General features: G+C 40.4%; 1 protein-coding gene across 1 annotated transcript; it reads right to left on the reverse strand.

The window, feature by feature from the left end:
* Positions 1 to 360: 360 nt before the first annotated feature.
* tars1 (threonyl-tRNA synthetase 1) lies at positions 361 to 17504 on the reverse strand. Its single transcript, XM_080466608.1, has 19 exons — positions 17340 to 17504; positions 16615 to 16692; positions 15904 to 16094; positions 14840 to 14963; positions 13973 to 14097; positions 13062 to 13179; positions 12914 to 12978; positions 12483 to 12561; positions 12079 to 12225; positions 11232 to 11330; positions 9402 to 9568; positions 8498 to 8660; positions 6847 to 6984; positions 3416 to 3493; positions 3225 to 3325; positions 2587 to 2691; positions 2307 to 2379; positions 1071 to 1185; positions 361 to 941 (listed from the first exon to the last, which is right to left on the reverse strand). The coding sequence occupies exons 1-19, from the start codon at positions 17397 to 17399 to the stop codon at positions 793 to 795; spliced, it is 2175 nt and encodes a 724-aa protein (XP_080322734.1). The 5' UTR covers positions 17400 to 17504; the 3' UTR covers positions 361 to 792.
* Positions 17505 to 18083: the final 579 nt, after the last annotated feature.

Raw genomic sequence — 18083 nt, forward strand, 5'->3', positions numbered from 1 at the left:
TTTTCACTTTGTTTCATTGCCATTATGATCTTTTTACTCATGATATACTGACTGGTATATCCCAGTACACAGAAAAAAAAAGTTGATTTCTGACCAAAATCAAACAGTGACGATGGAAAATGCTGCTTGTAAAGTTCATATTTTACACTTTTTATATCTGGCCCTAATTATATACTATAAAAATAAACTTGTACCTTCTGAGTCAATATGAGCATAGAAATAACTGAGAAATTCAAACTTTGAGCGGCTTCAAGGATGTTGTGGTTTCCTAAATAACAGTTGGATGTATGAAGAGCAGGAACAAAAGGGGGAAAAACATGTCACATTATGTGATTTAAACGAGAAAAGCGCAAAGACACATCAAGAATAGACTGTTTAATTATCAAAATTGTAACGCATGTACAATTCCCTGAAGAAACAAATAGAGATTGATACAAACGGCTGAATCCCTCCCACTTTGTTTTGATCATGTTTGGGAGAGTTTGTGAGGAAACCGTGTTGTTTATTTGTCTGAAGAGCTGGTGAAAGATCTCATTGCATCACAGACTCATCAGTTACCTGCAGAAGGTGCGTAGACAATACTCCTTCATCCCATGGAGAACAGTAACCATTTCATTTGATAACAACAGTTTTATAAAGAGGAAATGGAAGACACCAGGAAAAAAAACCCACATGATTGTTGCAAAGAAAAACCTCAGTAGCAACATGTAAAAGCATCGTTCCCCCCCACATCAAGCAGATTTTAAGCAGACAGCCCTTAGGAGAGACTGAAGGTACGGTTAGAGACAAAACTCAGAATTCCTCCTCTGCGTTGCGGCTCTTTGAGGCCTTGAGCTGCTTCAGACGCTCGATGCACTCCTCCACGCTGCGCTCGCCGTGGACCTTGTTGTCCCGTGTGCGTACGTTCACGGTGTTGCTCGTCTTCTCCTTTTCTCCCACCACTTTTTTTTTCCCCAACAGGCAAACATGCAAAAGAAGACAAAGGCAGAAAAAATAAATAAATCAATATGTGGATTGACAGCGAGAGAAAGAAAAAGATAGGAGTGAAAAAGAAAAGTGCAGGGGCTGACCCAGGATGAAGTTGTACTGCGCCAACTGTGCGTTTCTGATCTTCTTGTTCAGGGTGCAGCCGGGGTCGAGATCCACGTCAGCCATGGAGCCGCTGCTGTAGAAGTCCTGTTTGACCTGTCGGGTTAACCAGAGGAAACAGAACGCAGTCATAACAGGTCAGTCTCTGGCAGACAGATTTAACAAGTCACTTCTACTGTTAAAACACATTTTCAGTTCAGATAGGATGACATCCGACAACTGCAACCATGTAAACCAACAGTTTAGGAAAACAGAGTTCACGCCAACAGTCGTGTGAAAATCAGGACTTTAAAATCTTCTGTGTATGAAATTACCTAATTACATCAACCCACCGTAAACAGAAGATGGAGTTTCCCTACATACACAACGAAGAACATACAAACTTCACACAGAAAGGCTCACAAACCTGGAGTACTAACCACTACACCACCGTGTCGATCATAAACATCTTTAGAAATGTCCAGTTTTACTACACAAAGTGTTTCTCCGGCCTTGTATTGCACTTGTTGTCACAGCTTGTTATTCACTAAAAACGAGCACAACGGGGGCAACAAATCTGATGTAAAGACACAATACTGGACCTCTGATGTGTTTGGAAGGGAAAACAAAGACAATCGGAACCTAAAAGCATCTGCACAGTAAAACCAAACCTCCCGATTAAATTCTGAGCCACTTGAGCAGCTGCGCTTTGTGCAACTTGAAGCTGCTCTGGATAAAGTGGTATCTTCCAGCTAAACTGAGCTTGATTACAGCTTGTCTGACTACTCGAGTCTTTTGTCCCAATTTTAACAATGTGACTGGCTTGCTTCAGCAATTTATCTTGAACGAGTCTTCCACTAAGCTCCAATGTTCCAGAAACTGCTTTTCAGTGCCTTATAGACGTTTTCAAAGTATGGGAAGGGGCACCAGAGAGCGACAGTAGGAATAATGTGGAGGTCGTGGGCTCAGTGATTTATTTTTTGGGTTTTTGAGAATAGAGCCTGTTAAAATTAAACCATAGCAAAATCATGCAGTAGATATAAAAGCCCAAATAGGAATGAGCAGAAATGTGCAGGCTTTGGTTCATTACAGTAACAACCACGGCAACGTAACAAATGCTCGGGAGAGTGAAGGTCGTGATCGTCACGATGAAAGTGCGCAGGCCTGTAGCGTGGAACAATCATCCAGGATGAAAGAGAAGAGTTTGGTCCTGATGTAAAGCCGAGGTCAGTGCTTACTTTCTGAGCGTAGTCGTCACAGGTTGGTCCCACAGGTACGACCATCACTTGACGAGGAGACAGCCACAGCGGCCTGAAAGAGGACGGGGCACATTAGCATTTAGCTGAGCAGACCAAAAGCCAGCCAGTCTGACAGAAACCTGTGTAAATATTTACAGCTTCACAGAGGCAGTGTTTGCATTCCTCTATAAAAAAGTAAATATTGACATCTTTATAAACGTCATAAACAAATTCAAACTGAAAAGTTGTGCTAAACTTCTCTGCCAGATTGTTTACAAACCATTTTCCGCCGTAGTTTTCGGTCAGAATAGCCATCATCCTCTCCACCGATCCCAGGATGGCTCTGTGGATAATCACTGGTCTCTTCTTGTCGTCGCCGTCATGGCTACAAAAACAATTCATATATGAAAACATAAGAAGGATGAATTGGTGGAAAAATCCACAATGGACAAAACGGTCCACAGTAGGAATGACTATTGAGCTATTTTGTCTTCGTGCTTTACAAAGTTTAAAAAGTCATCAAGTTCCAAATGTTTTCTTCTTGTTTCTCCGTTTCAATTCATTATGAATATTGATCATGACGAGTAACATTTGACATTCTGTCGATTGTGAAAGGATTTAAGGTTCATATTCATAGGGGCAGAACGACTCAGTCATTGCACATTTTTGCAGTTTTTTTGTTTTTTTTTTAAGAAAAATGCTACTTTCTTTTTCTTTGTTTAAATGTATGTATTTGTAACCCCCCCCCCCCAAAAAAAAAGTTCAGGTCTGGGGTTTAATCAGTAAGTTTGTCGTGCATAGTTTTGTCTTTCTTTTCAAGTTTATGAAGAAAGACAAAAATGTGTAAAACACATCAAGTCTTACGCAGATGAAAGCCAAATGCAACTCTTAATCTACACCAAAAAGTAGAGGGATTACCTTACGAAGGACAGATTGAACCGGATCGGGAGCTGGAAATCCAGCTGTATCGTGGCACACTGATGGTATCGACCAATGGCATCCTTGATTTGAATGTCAATCTGCGCACATTGATAAAGGGCACGTGTGATCAGCAGCGGCGCTCCCGATGTTTCAGTTTAACGACATCATTACTGCAAAGCGTGGCTCACCTTGGGTCCGTAGAACGCTCCGTCGCCCGGATTGAGAACCCATTTCTCTCCAAAGTCATTCAAGCTGTTCTCCAGTTGCTGTAAAAACAAACAATTACAGCTTTGTGGCCACGTCGATAGCCAGCTAATATGTAGGTAAACTGCAGCGTTAAGCAAAGCGGCCCGACATTTTCTTCATCTGGAAGCAATCACTGACCTGAGAAAACGCTAAACGTCTCAATAATATTTTACGGTTGCTTGTGGGATTAATGAGGTGAGACAAACATGCAGGAAGTTCAGTTGCAGTCGCTGCGCCAGGTTTACAAGAAACTTTTTCACTGCCCTTAATGCTCTACCCTTGTGCATGCAAACCTGAATCACCATTAGCTGATTTCACTCGACTTCTTTTTTCAAAGAGAGAATGTCTCCCCGCACGGTCAAGAAAAACAACTCTTCTCTTCAAATGACTATTATCCCTAATTTATTTGTGACCAATTGCATTTGTCACAATGTCTTTTTTGCCATTACCAGCCACTGAAAGAGCACATTTAATCTCTCCCAAGCGCGGTTTGCAGCATCCTATCAGCTCACTGCAAAGTGTTTAATATTTAAGTAGTCACTATGATCACTGGGTTGACTGATAATGACATAACACATTAAAAATAACTCCCAACAGCGGCACTATGGTGTGAAACTGAAGCACTCAGGACAGAATATAGACGGTGTTTAACAGGAGGAGAGATGGAGACTCCCTCTTTAACACCCATAAGAACTGTTTTACCCTTTCTTTTTCCAGTTTAAGAAGTCAACAGCCTTTTCCGTCATTATATCCTATACTCACTCCCTCACTATTCACGTATACACTGAGAGCACAATTATTAGGCAAGCTTCCATTTTGAACATATCATTTTCATGCAGATCTTCCTGCAACTACAAGCTGCATTAGCTCACCAGGTGTTGTGTGTGTGTGTGTGTGTGTGTGTGTGTGTGTGTGTGTGTGTGTGTGTGTGTGTGTGTGTGTGTGTGTGTGTAATGAGGAAGGGTTTGGTCTAAGGCGATCAACACCCTCTATTATGGTGTGCATAATTATTGTTTTGGTGTGAATGTAGAATGTTTTCTTTTCCTAAAATAAGTCTGAAAAAGTTGGTTTTGCATCACAAGAGGAACATGCTGGTGGGGAGCTGCGGATGTGCTAAAACAATGGGTGTGCACTGAACCACGACAGTGTCTGGATGTTTTTTGTTGTTGTTTAAAGCCACTTAAAAGTCTTTTAATGCTCCTTCTTAAGTGATTTGGATTGCGGTGAAGGGGACATAGCGATGGCAGGAGGGGGTGGAACTAGACTGTATATAAATATGCATGTAAGGAGGAACGTCTAAAAAGCCAGCAAAGTTGCACTGGGGAAATTGTTGTATTTACTTGTATAGCTTATATATCTGGACCGATATGGCATTGGGCAACCTGTTTTCTGCAGAGACAGTGGGCAAAAGAAATATTTAACTGACTCAGAAAACAAAAAAAAATAGTAAAAAGCCTCTCGGGAATGCAGCGCCATTAAAACGGCAAGGATGCTGAGGTGTGCTGTTAGACTTATTGTTTGCAAATAAATGTCAAATGTAAGGAAAACCTGTTGAGGAGGGAAAAAGTAAAGACGCTGTTAAAGATTTCAGAAAACTAAAGGAGGGACATTATTTTCCTCCACCATATCCTAAAACTGGAACATACTTAGTGTTCATAACTACAAGGTGTTCGAGACTCAGAGATGCATCTTCATGAGGGTCCAGGTTTTTCCTTAGACTTGCTTATATTAGCTGAAATGTTGAGACTCCTGATGGACCGGATGGATCACTAAGGTGTACAATCCTACACCTGACCCTGACGGGGTTGAGGAGGAATCCTGGATAAAGAAGGTAAAATCACCTAATAGGGGAAAAAATTACTAAAAAACTTATGCCATTTTAAAAAAAAACTTTCTTTAATCTGTGTAATGGGGTGAAGGCTGCTTCTTCTAAGATTACTATGATCTTTCTGTAGGACAAGGCTCCAAGTAATCCACGGCATGGTTCGACAGTAAGAAGATGGTATATGGTAAACTTCATGTGGCGGTGTTTGGAGGGTTGTGGGTGGTGCAATACCAATAACTGATCATCAACAGTTCAAGAAACTGACGGAGTGCTTCAATGAAAGGCTTCCAGTTGTTATTGAAAGGATAGGTGGAGACATCAGTTAAAGAATATTTGGAAATGGCAGAAATGTTTGTTTCTTGACTTCAAGATAAAGACGTCTGCTTACACAACCAAAATCTAACTTTTACCGTCTTAAGCATTCAGGTTTATAAACATTTCAGATCGACCAGGAGCACTGTGTTCAATAAAATGAATTGTGCACACTGTGAATGTGAAGGCTGTTCTTTGTGAAATTGAACGAGTTGAAATCCCAAAATCTACGATTTACAGCGAGTGAGGGAAAAGATAAAGAATCAAGTATTTCCGTTGCTTTTGAAATCTCCGGGAGATTTTAACACCAAGCAGCCTGCAGTAGATTAAAATGACAAACCTTATGCCAACACCACCACAAAAAAAGGACAATCAATATGATAAAAATCAATGAAGTGGAGACAGCAAAGCACAAAAAGCATCAGCTTATCCTGCGAGATGAGAGTTTCCAGCGGCACACAAAGCAAACAGCTTAGTGGCTGGAATCCAGTCTGGTAGCAGGTTTAATATTTTAACTGGCGAAGCAACGGAACCTCTATGATCAGATCAAAAGGAAAACTGTTGTCTCACAATCCGACACATGCTTTCTGACTGTCAACAAACACCTTTTGATCCACCCTGCGCCTGACAGGTAACGACTGTCGCAGTAATGCACAACCTGTACGCCCCTCTGTGCTCCGGTGCGACTGATGATTCAATGCAGCATGCATGTGGCACCTTTATCATTGTCTTAGACTTCCAGTTGTCCCACGTTGCCGCGTCTCATCTAATGTTGAAAGCCCCGAGCAATAAAGCCTCATTACCGCTCGGCGCGGGCCGCTCCCTCTCGTGATTATTTGTTCATGGTTGCTTTAAACACAAGTCAGGCAAATGAGAACTGAACCGCTGGTGTAAAATATGGAGCTGGTCTTCAGAGACGGGGTCTGATTTGACAGAAAAGGCACGGGGTGACAGCAAAGATGTGTTGATGGATTCTCTAGAGAAGAACAAGCATTTTCTTCTTCTTCAGAATTGATGGCACCTCCAACAGAAAAAAAACAAAACTCATTAAAATATAAATGTTCTCTGGGTCGGCAAATCTCACTCTTCCATTCAGCGGGTGTGTGGAGTGGCGCTGGATTTTCCTTGCTGATAATATCATACATCAGCATCTTTATTCTCCAGCGAGGCTTTATGCGAGTGGCGCTAGTATTTTCTAATATACAGCCTGAGAGAAACAGGAGGCTTTCTGATTACCTTCTCGGCTTGGTCCCAGATCTCCGGGTCTCCCAGGAACTTGTCTGGCCTCGTGGAAAGGTTGAGTTTGAACGAGAAGCCGAACACGTCGTACACAGTCCTCAGGAAGTCCAGGCATCCCTTGATCTCTTCCTCAATCTGTTGTTGATAATAAAAATGTAACAAAATTTGTGCCGTCCATCTGGACATCGCCGCGGTAACGTTTCCGGTGTAATGACTGCTTTCATCTTAGTTTGTGCCAGAATTACAAAGTAATCAAATTACACGAGGAAATCAAAAGATGGGAGAAAATCTCATTTGACGATAAACCTTGGTGACGCGCGGCAGATTACCAACTCTGAACAAGCTGTGAAGGACATTCAAGACTTTGACAGGAAAATACCTGACAATACTTGGTTTATTGCAGGAATTGGTTTTAAGTGTTAACGTTTCTTATTTGTTACTTTAGTGAATTCTATAAAGTGTATTTGTATTTATTTTCATTTTACCCAGGGTGATGGTATATTTCCACTTTGTTTTTATTCTGCAGCTGAAACAGCAATGACAGAGAGGTGCTTCTATCTGTCCATCGAAAAGACAATAGTTTTTTATTTCCCCCTTAAAAAGTTGCGAGTTGAAAGTGCAGCCCTACAATTACAACTGATCCTCTTTTCCGCTTTAAATGAGCTTGGATTATGAATGAAATGTTCCAAAAATACAGCTACATGAGTGATTTATCTGAACAAAACTGGAAAAACCTCAGTTCAGTAACTGATTCCAGAACCTGTTCAAACCTCCCACCGATCGTACACTCTTCACTTTCGAGGCAGCTGTGTGGGGGATACATCATCACGGGGGAATAAAATCTATTTCCCTCTCACAGTGATTAAAGTTACATCACCAAGCAGACTGAACAAAGTGCATCATCAAATGTATTTTAGAAATAAAAGGTAGACAGGAGCTGGCATCTCTCACATATTGAAAGTCACACTATAGAGGCAGATGGTTCCTGTTATATAGGCCTGTAACTGTTTGGCCTATTACATTTCTGTACTTGTAATGTTTTTTTGGCCTTCATTTAAGATGTGTATTTGAATAAAAAAAATAAGTTTTTGACCTTCACTTACTAATTTTTCATCATTATTTCTTCTCATCTCAGCTTTTTGAAAACTAAACGTTCAGTTTGAGTTGAACTTCAAAGCCCTATTTAGCATTTGAGTAGAAACTGGCTACAAAAAACAATTCAACAACTGTTCTATTTAGTTCTTATAGATATTAAAATAATTGAAAGAGCAATGTCTGGTTTTCCCACAAAGATCAAGTTGACTTTCAGCATGTTAAAAAAGAAATTGCCATGTAATGTTAAAATATGGGAACATCACATGAAATTTTCGGTTCCATCAGTTAGATCTCTGGCGTTTTAAAAAACACACAACTAATCAACAGGTCAAAAAGTAGTGAAATAAAGAAACACTCAAAAAGCAATTCACGTCCTGAGGTTCACCTGAAAGTCTACGTGATCATTTATTGGAGCAGCAGAATTAAAAAAGGTGTCACCTCTAACGCCATGTTCTTGGTCTTTCACTCCACACGAACAACAAATCTACACAACAGCAGGCAGCTTGTTTGGAAGAAATAATGTATGTGACTCCACAGCCTCAGTAGGCCTCACCTGTTCCATGGAGCAGAAGATGTGGGCGTCGTCCTGCTGGAAGCGACGCACGCGGGTCAGACCGGTCAGAGCTCCTGAAAGCTCGTTCCTGTGCAGGACGCCAAAGTCGGCCAACCGAAGGGGAAGCTCTCTCCAGGAGCGAGGTCGATGATCAAACATCAGACTGATGCCAAGAACAAGTAAAAAAAATGAAATAAATAAAAGTACAAAATAAACCAAAACACTAAATTAGACGAGCTAACTTGAATTTCGAACTATCTCAGTACCTATAAATAACTCTCCCGTTTTAGTGTAGCTGTAAAAAGCCTGACTTTAATATTTGATTTCACCGATATTCAACACTTTGATAAAATGTGTTTGCAAGCTCAATTTCAATTCCGGCGTGATCTACGGAGGAGCTGCCTGAGAGGAGAGCAGGAAAATTGGAACAGTAAAAGGCAGATAAAAGATGTGAATACAAAGAGCTGCAGTCTGCCTCTTCACACTGCATTGCAGCATTCAGCAGTAAATTGAACTGGGTCACTCAACGACTGAAAACATGGCAGGAGAATTGGTCCATTACAAGTTGAGCTGAACTGGCTGACAAACTACTGGAACAGTGAAGGAGGAAGCCGATTCACGAAGCCTTACGGAGTAAAGCACAGTTATTGAGTGACAGCGTTACACTTTTCACTAAACATTAGAGCCAAGTTAAATATCTTGTCTTGTGACAGGCGCTCCAATGTCACAGTAAAACAGTTAATGGTCTAAAAGAACAAACAGCCCAGTGTTCTTTAGTCCTTCCTGTGATTACAGACAAACTCCAAAGGAAAATCAACACTTTGTTCATGTCTGCCGCAATATTTCAGGCTCATTCTCTTTGGCTCACAAGCGGGAAAACATGTGACGGAAGAAGAAGTCTGACCAGTGTCCGGGGCAGTTCATTGGCTTGAGGGCGAAGGTCTCCTTCTCGGCCTCGAAGGAGAACATGTTCTCGCTGTAGTGCTGCCAGTGTCCTGAAGTCTGCCACAGTTTGCTGTTGTAGATGTTGGGCGTCACCACCTCCTGGAAGCCCCGCTTCCTGTACTCACTCTGTCAAAGGAACGACAAGGACACGAAACACAGAAAAAGTGACTTTTCAAAGTGACTCCGCTTTATAATTCAGCTACAAACAGGCGGTTTCAGTCGGCGCCTGGGGACTCGCTGATAAGCAATGTATGCAAGTATAAAATGGTAAACAACTCTGCGAAAGCTAGGATTTAAAAAGCTAACTACCACCGAGGATGTTTATATTGCGGCATGCTGGCATCCCAGTCTGTGTGTGCAGAGTGACAGATTTCAGGAAAACAACAAAATGAGAAGTCATTATTATTGTGCTTTAATGCACCGTGCATTGCTCCGTTTTGTTTGGCATCAATTTTTCCATTTAAACCGAAACCTGAACAAGATAAGAGAAATAAATATAATGTGATTTATTTTGAATCATGACTCACATACACACTGCAAATAATTTGAAGGTGTCTGTTTGCAAAAACAGGCCTTTTCTCTTCTTTTGTGAATAAACAAATGTCATTACTCAAAATCTGCTTGGTCACAAATCTGTTTCGCCACATTAAAGTAGAATTGTTTGCAATGGGTTTTTCATTATGACTGCTGTGAGTGAAGGAAAAGAAAGAGCAGCTTTAAAATATTGATTTTTGTGGCTCTGTGCGGCAAATCAGGTACAACAAAGCTTTTATTTGCCGTAATCAATCATCTGTTTTCACCTGTTTTAGTTTAAGTGTTCTTCAACAATAAGCTCCTTTAGGACTCATGAATAAGTTTGTGTTCAAAGCTGCAGTGAGCAATCTTTTGTCCATTATTTGTCGAGCAAAGAGTGTTGCTTTTTTTTTTTTCAGGAAGCACATGTTAGATTGGGAGAGTCATTTATGATTTGGGAGAAAAATAAGCTATGAAGAAGTGATATATTGGATATATTGGTGTATACAGATGCATCTTAATAAACTAAAACACATTGGAAACAATCATGTTCCTAGAATATTTCAATCTGGGAAACTTTTGTATCTGAAACCTAAGAAGTAAAACTTAATAATATAATTGGAATGCTTTACAAATTATATTAGTTCATACAATGGGACATTTTTATTAACCAAAGGCCATAATTATCACAATTAACATTTTGAAAAGAAACTTTTCAGTTCACTGCGCTGGTGTAGTGGTTGACGTTCATGCCTGAAACTCAGACGTCCCCAGTATAACTCCAGTTGGGGCCTTTCTGTGTGGCGTTTGCAAGTTCTTTCTGTGTTTGGGTGGGTTCTCTTCAGGATCTCCAGGTTTCCTCGACTATGAGGTTATTGGAGGTTCTAAATTGCTGTTGAGATTTAATGTGATTGTCCATCTCTATGTTTGTCCTGTGATGTCCCCGTCTTTGTCCATAATTAGCCGATATCAGCTCAATCGAAATAACTTTTCAATAATATTCAACTTTCTTGTTTCGGCAAAGGTTTGCAGGTATTTTCTCATTGATTATGACCGTTACCCAAAGCCTTGACATTGAAATAAAGCCCAAATATTTCCTACGTTTCTGCGTTAAAGGACATAAAGCTTGAAGTGAATCTACATTAAAACAATATTTTCTTTCTTGTTCATAAACAAAACTATATTATCAATGTACAAGTCTATATCCAAATATTTGCCAATTCGTTTTCTTTTCTTCTGAAAGCTCAGAGCCCAATCCTTCTCATCACTGACTTACTCTGATGAACTCAATCAGGGTGTTGTAGATGAAGGAGCCCTTAGGCAGGAAGAAGCAGCTCCCTGGACTCAGGTCGTGGAAGAAAAACAGGTCCTGCTCCTGTTTGAGAAAAACATGCAGACTCGTTAATGTCAGCCTTTTTTTTTCTTTTTTTTCTTTTTATAAACGGTCCTGCTCTCAAGTCAGACCAGTTTCAGTTTGAAATATTATGAAAGCAGCAAACAAGAGTTGATCCGTGTGCTAACTCTCCTGCACAACTCGATCTTCGTGTTACCATAAAGAACAAATAGCTACAATACACACCCAGAAACATTAATACTTTGTTATAACAGACTGTAAAAAATCTGTCACGTACTGTATGACGCACATTTAAATTATTGTCATCTTAAGCCAAAATAGGTAAAAAGGTGAAAGATTCATGATATGAAGGCTGCCGTTACTTTCTTCCACTGAGGTGAACAAAATTTGTATTTTTGTAAACCTGATCGTTAAAATGCTTCCATGAAAATTCACAATTATCAATTCACTATTATTGGGAGGACATTTGGTTACCTAAAAGTGAATGAAGCCTCTAACTAGAAGGCACTTGTCTTAATCTCTAGTGGGCAAGATGCTTTTCTTCCTTGATAGTACAGGATAAAAACACACCATAAAGCAGTGAGACATCAAATCCAATTTTAGCTCTTTTAATTGAACTAAAATAAACAAATTTACCTGAATTTCACATTTGTTTTGCCTGCACATTAGTACCAACATACCCTCAGCAACCAGCCTGTGCGACATGCCCCGAGAACAACTTCAGCTAACTCAGCTTTTTTTTCTTTCTTTGTTTTTCTTTTTTACGTACCCGGCCCAGTTTGCGGTGATCCCGGTTTTTGGCCTCCTCCTGAAACTTCTCCCATTCTTTGAGCATTTTGGTGTCAGGAAAGGAGATTCCGTAGATCCTCTGGAGGGTTTCCATGTCTGCCTTCCCCTCCCAGTAAGTGGACGAATTCTAGCACACCACAAGAAAACCACGTTAGCTTCATCAGTCTTTTACGCTCCGACAAATCCCAGGAGGATGGAGCATATGGTAACTCTGCTCCAGAAAATGAGGACAAATGTTCCTGCTACCCGACATTCAGGGCACAGAGAACACGACGTAAGAAGCTACCTGGCTAAACAAAACAAATCTACGCACGCACGCACGCACGCACGCACGCACACGCACACAGAGTTTATTTTATACTGTATAACACAGACAGGACTAACCTTGTGGACCTTGAGGGCCTTGATTTTTCCAGTGTGTCTCACATGGGGCCCCCGACACAAATCAATCAGGGGACCACACCTGAAATACACAATATTTACAGACAGTCCATAAATATGTGAACATTGACAGAAGACTCAGCATCTTCGCGTCGCACAATGGACAGAAACAGGAACTGAAGACAGCTGTAGAACTGAGACTTGTCAGAGCATCACCAGAGAACAAAACCCAGGTCAAAGCCTTCTTTGACTACAATATGTGACCAGATATTGACAACTGATCATTCTTTTCTAATTCTCATGTAGTTTTGTGTAACAGAACCATTTCACAGAAAGTGTATTTAGCTTTGGCTAGAAAGACCACACTTTTCAGTGGCATCAAGTACACGAGTAGAAACACTATATTATGAACATGGATCAGTTGTGGACCTCACCTGTAAACAGTGGTGGTTGGAGTGGTGACTTTCTCATTCAGAATGCGGCATTTGAACTTGTTGTACTAAATAAAGGATGAGAGGTGATAATCAGCTTGTTTCGATTAGTTTTTGAAAGACATGCATACGCGTGAGCTGCTTGAACTACCTTGAACATTTCCAACAGAGTCTCCTTCTTTATCTCGAGCCTCTCGAACGGCTGCTTCTCCTTGATGATTTTCTTGCACAAGGTCTCCAGGCCGGGGAAGTCATTGCTGGATACACCTCTGTCCGAAATATGAAAAAGAAACTGAAAATCCCAACAATAGCCTTTTCACAAAAAATAAATAAAGAATTGGCATTACTATGCGAAATGTCTCCACTGCTAAATGTGATGTGCCGCAGTTTCCAAAAGGGCACCACGGATGTGACCAGATATGCGAATAGACCTTTAGTCCACTGATGCAATTCTTTGTCTCCCAGAAACTGACAACCTCGGCCAAGAATGGGCAAATACTTTAAAATCCTTGGCTTTAGGGCTTAGGCAATGTCAAAATATCCTTGTATGGAAAAAAAAAAAAAAAAACACCTTCAAGAATCCCATTAGCATAAAATGACTTCATTAGAAGAGGTTACAGAATTAATTAGACAGCACTCTTCAAGCTCTCCTGCAGCCTCAAACAGGCCGAAATGCATCCGGCATCAGGAAAGGTCAAGCAACAAAGTTGTTTACGAGGGAAAAAGTGTTAGAAATTTCTGAGGGTTGTCTCGACACACTGTCAAAGCTTCACTCAAGCAACCTCGTGTTCTGTGATTTGAATCGATTTGCTTTTAAGATTTGGACCCTGTGGGCAGATGCAGAGAGCCGTTGTTTGAAATCCACGACCAAAAAAACAACAACAAAAAAACAACAAAACCCCAGGCACCATGAGAGTCGTGAGAATAAATGCTTTGTTGCTTTGTGTCAGCTGTTGACGTCGGAGAGAAGCAGGGCCAGTAAACTGTAAAGCGTAATGCAGAGTACTGAATCGCAGCATTAATTTCACCGACAACTCCAAACCAAAGGCTCGTGTGACTCACTCATTGTTGTCCAGGAACATATCGTAGTAGAAGCCGTTCTCAATGGGGGGGCCGTAGCACAGGCAGCCTCCATACACCCTCTCCATGGCTTCACCCAGGATGTGGGCACTGGAGTGCCAGTACACCTAAACGGGTACATCGATAACATCTTTAAATGTGTGACGTCACTCCCATTGGTCAGAGTGCAGGAGATTTTGCTCAATAAAGGATAAATTATGCAACACAATCTATAGCCAATGAACAACAGCATAACATTGCTTATTTAAATGTTTGTGACTTACTATAAATACTCAGTAACATTTATTTCCAATAAATATCAAGTACTTAACATAAGATGCGCCGGGGGATGCTGCTTTTTAAGAGACACCTTGATTCCCACCATCATTTCCATATTCTCACTCACCCCTTTATCTTTCTGTGGCTTATCACTTGGTAAACCGCAATGCTTTGAAGTTTATTATTGACTGCATACTCCTTATTGATCATATTAACCTTGCACACCCAGGTTAGCCCATTAGATAAACACATCAATATTTCTTGACACGTTAAAGAGTTGTGCATCAATAAAGCGCATCTAAAATCTTCAAAATGTGAAGAAATGTTTTGTTTTTTAGATATGATATATAGATGACATTTTGATCTGTAAGAAAAACTAAACAAACCAAAGAAAACAACTAAAGCTTTACAATTGTACTCTGATGCAGTGAATGAAACACTGTAAACAGCTCCATGCTATAGCGGGAAAAGAAAAGTTGAGTAGTTTCAGTGCTGCAGTCAGATGAATTTACGATGACGAAGTACTGATCTGAAGTGCAGAGAAAAACAAAAACACCTTCCAACGCGACACGAGCAATGATGTGAACTTACAGCTTGAGCTTCCTCATCGTCAAACTTGAGCAACTGGAGTTTGCAGTCGTCCTCCAGAGGTCTGTCCAGGTCCCACACGCCGTTGTTTACTTTGGCAATCACCGTGTTGTCGGCCAGGCCTTGACTGCGCCGTAAAACATGAAATATACCACATCAGAACAATGTACAGGTGCACATATATATGAAATTAGATTTTATTTATAGTGCATTCAGACCTGCTGTTCATAAACTCCCTCACAGACATCCAAAGGATGTTATTTAGCATTCTTGAAATATTATTGATAGAAATGAGACTAATGAATTATCTATGTTTAAAAAAACTATCACAAGAGAAACACTACTACTTCAACAGTAACAGATTATATATTAATTTATGCCAAATAAACCAACTAGGTGAAATAAGGATGACTCATTTTAAAGCAGAGGTAGTTGGACAGGTTTTGCAGGTTGTGTGTTGGTTGGCGAACATAATGCTGAGTACAGGACACTGCTTGGAATAAAGTTCTCTCTGTTAAGTCACCATGGAACGAAAACCCTCAGGCATCTCTGCTTGCCTTCACAATTAAAGAATGCAAAAATGGGTTGATGTGCAACATTAATGTGCTCAGTGCGTTATCTTAATAAAGCAAAACACAATTAGGCTTTTCAGTCATACGGAGCAATGGAAACGTCTCGCTGTTGTAATGACGGTTATGGAGCTACTTCCACTGTGCAGTCTGTTGATGTGCCCAGCAGTTCTCATCATTTCATCTCATCACACTCTTGGCACTTCCTGTGTACAGTAACATTCTTACACAAAACCTAAGGATGGTTTCTTCCCATCTCCAAACTAATGACTTGTTTCAAATCAAAGTATTTTCCTCAGTGAACAGCCAAAGGTTGGCGGGCGTCATATCTAATCCCCATTTCCATAATGTGGGAGTTGTGAAGCGGTTTGAAATGAGAAGCATGATTACAAACATGATAGAGATTCATTTGAAATTGAAATGTTGCTGTTTGCTCCTTTTAAGTTTAACATGAGAGCAAGGTACAACACTGAAACGAACCAGGATCCCTGCACTGACCTGATTCCACTGGCCACCTGGTACGGAGTGGTCTTCCAGGACTCAGCCTCCACCACTTTGCCATCAGGCAAAGTCACCTTGATGGGTTTGCTGTCCTTTGCAGCCCTCTCTGCCATCAAAGCATCATGCTCAGCTTTCAGCTTTGTGTAAAGACTAAGGCGCTCGTCAATGTACTGAGGTGGCGGCGTCAGCTGAGAGAAACAGACAAGTTGTGAAATAAATAGAGGGCAACAAAAAATGCTGTAGGTGTTTATATTACATATATTATCAAAACCATTTTCTGATGAACAAAGTTGACTGAAGATGTGAAGTGAAGTGTTAGCTGAGATAAAATGATTAAATATATTTTACCGGCTTCATTTTCAACTTTGTAGAATGTTATTAATCTAGGATAGAGGCTGAAGATGCAGATAAAGTCAAAACTTCATGTTGTTTTTGGGATTGCTAAAACATTTCCTAACCAAATGAAACACTGTGGAAACTATCCAATTTCACTTTTTTTGAGTGTTAAATTTGTGCATTTTCTTTCTAGAATGAAAAATCTTATATTAGTATATGATGCTCAACTTCCATGAAGCCAGAGGTTACCTGCGTGGTGGCATGTGAGCAAAGAATGGCCAGATATGACATTGAACAGACATGCACAATGATTTATCTTTGTGTGAACAGGAAATTACAATTACTATAAATAGTGTTGACAAACTTTCTTACTTCAGCCTTGCCACCAGAGTCCCCAGTGGCATTTTTAGCCTTCTTCTTTCCCCCATCTTTACCACCTTCAGGTCCACCCTGTTTGAGAAGTAAATGAAAAAAAACTTCAAATAGAAAACAGGTACAATAGATATTCAGTATCTTCACTGAGAAGTGGTTGCTGTGAAAAGGTGCTCATGTACATGTGGTAATCTTAAAATGGTGTAATATCACTCATCACAAGTCAAAGCTGCCACACACCCTCGATCAGTGTTAAGACACTGGTGGCAATGCAGTATTTACTATTTAAGTTTTAAATGAGAAAGATCTGATTTGTGCACCAGGTGCGTTTCGATTTAAACAGCATCCCAAATAACTAAAACGGTGCCCCCAAATGTTGATTTGACTTTGGTCTATTCAAGAGTAGTCACAAAACCAAATTAAACAATAGTTTTGAAGGAAGTTTCGCTGAGAGCACTTTCTGCCCGTCCGAGAAAACGTTACCAAAACAGCCAAAGTGGCTTTGATAGAGTCATCTACACTCTATTTCCCCTGCAAAGACATCAAACCTTTTTATCATTACACCAAACTGCCAATTTAATGAAACTGGTAGGGGGTTCTCAAAAAAACGAGCCGAAACTTTAGCACCTTAGCACCGGCGGCTAACTGACAGCATGAGCCTCACTGCAGGCTAAGCTCGGTGCTAGCTGGGTAACAAGCACTGAATGGACAGACTGAGACATTACCTTCTTTCCTCCGTCCACTTGCAACTCGCTCATTTTCTCCACGACAGCCTGCTCAGACATGGCAAGTTAAAGAAGGAGAAAACCACTACAGAGTGTTTGGTTCATGTACAGTTAGCAGCAGACACACGGTGCCGGTGAGGACTGATGACGTATCCCGGATGTTCTGATGCAACATTACTGAATAAAGAGGAGGCGCTTGCAGTGACGTCAGTCTACTATAATCCATATTTATATATTGTAAACTGCCATTTGAAGTTATTCACACAGGATTCTCCAGACTGAGAATAAGGTATTACATTATTTAATATTAATATTCTGTAATTATTTATTTATGATATATTAGTATATTATTTTGGTTGATATTATACAGTGAGTATTGCTATTTTTTCACAGTAACTATTGCTAAGTTTTATCACTAAATCGTGTTTGTTTGTATGTCCATTGCATTCATTTCTGCTGTCTATGCTGCTAAATTATCTATCTATCTATCTATCTATCTATCTATCTATCTATCTATCTATCTATCTATCTATCTATCTATCTATCTATCTATCTATCTATCTATCTATCTATCTATCTATCTATCTATCTATCTATCAACCGATTGACCCACCAACCCACCCACCTACCTACCTACAGTACCTACCTACCTATCTACCTACCTACCTACCTACCTACCTACCTACCTACCTACCTACCTACCTACCTACCTACCCACCCACCCACCCACCCACCCACCCACCC

This window comes from Lipophrys pholis, assembly GCF_963383615.2.
Source record: "Lipophrys pholis genome assembly, chromosome: 7".
NCBI lineage: Eukaryota > Metazoa > Chordata > Actinopteri > Blenniiformes > Blenniidae > Lipophrys > Lipophrys pholis.

Excerpts from the sequence above, each read along its gene's own strand:
- tars1 (XM_080466608.1), bottom strand. The coding sequence starts at position 17,399 with ATGTCTGAGCAGGCTGTCGTGGAGAAAATGAGCGAGTTGCAAGTGGAC. Across the intron at positions 3,494-6,846 it reads TCTGGGACCAAGCCGAGAAG|CAACTGGAGAACAGCTTGAA; the intron begins GTAATCAGAAAG and ends TTGTTTTTACAG. Across the intron at positions 942-1,070 it reads GCAGTACAACTTCATCCTGG|TGGTGGGAGAAAAGGAGAAG; the intron begins GTCAGCCCCTGC and ends GGAAAAAAAAAG.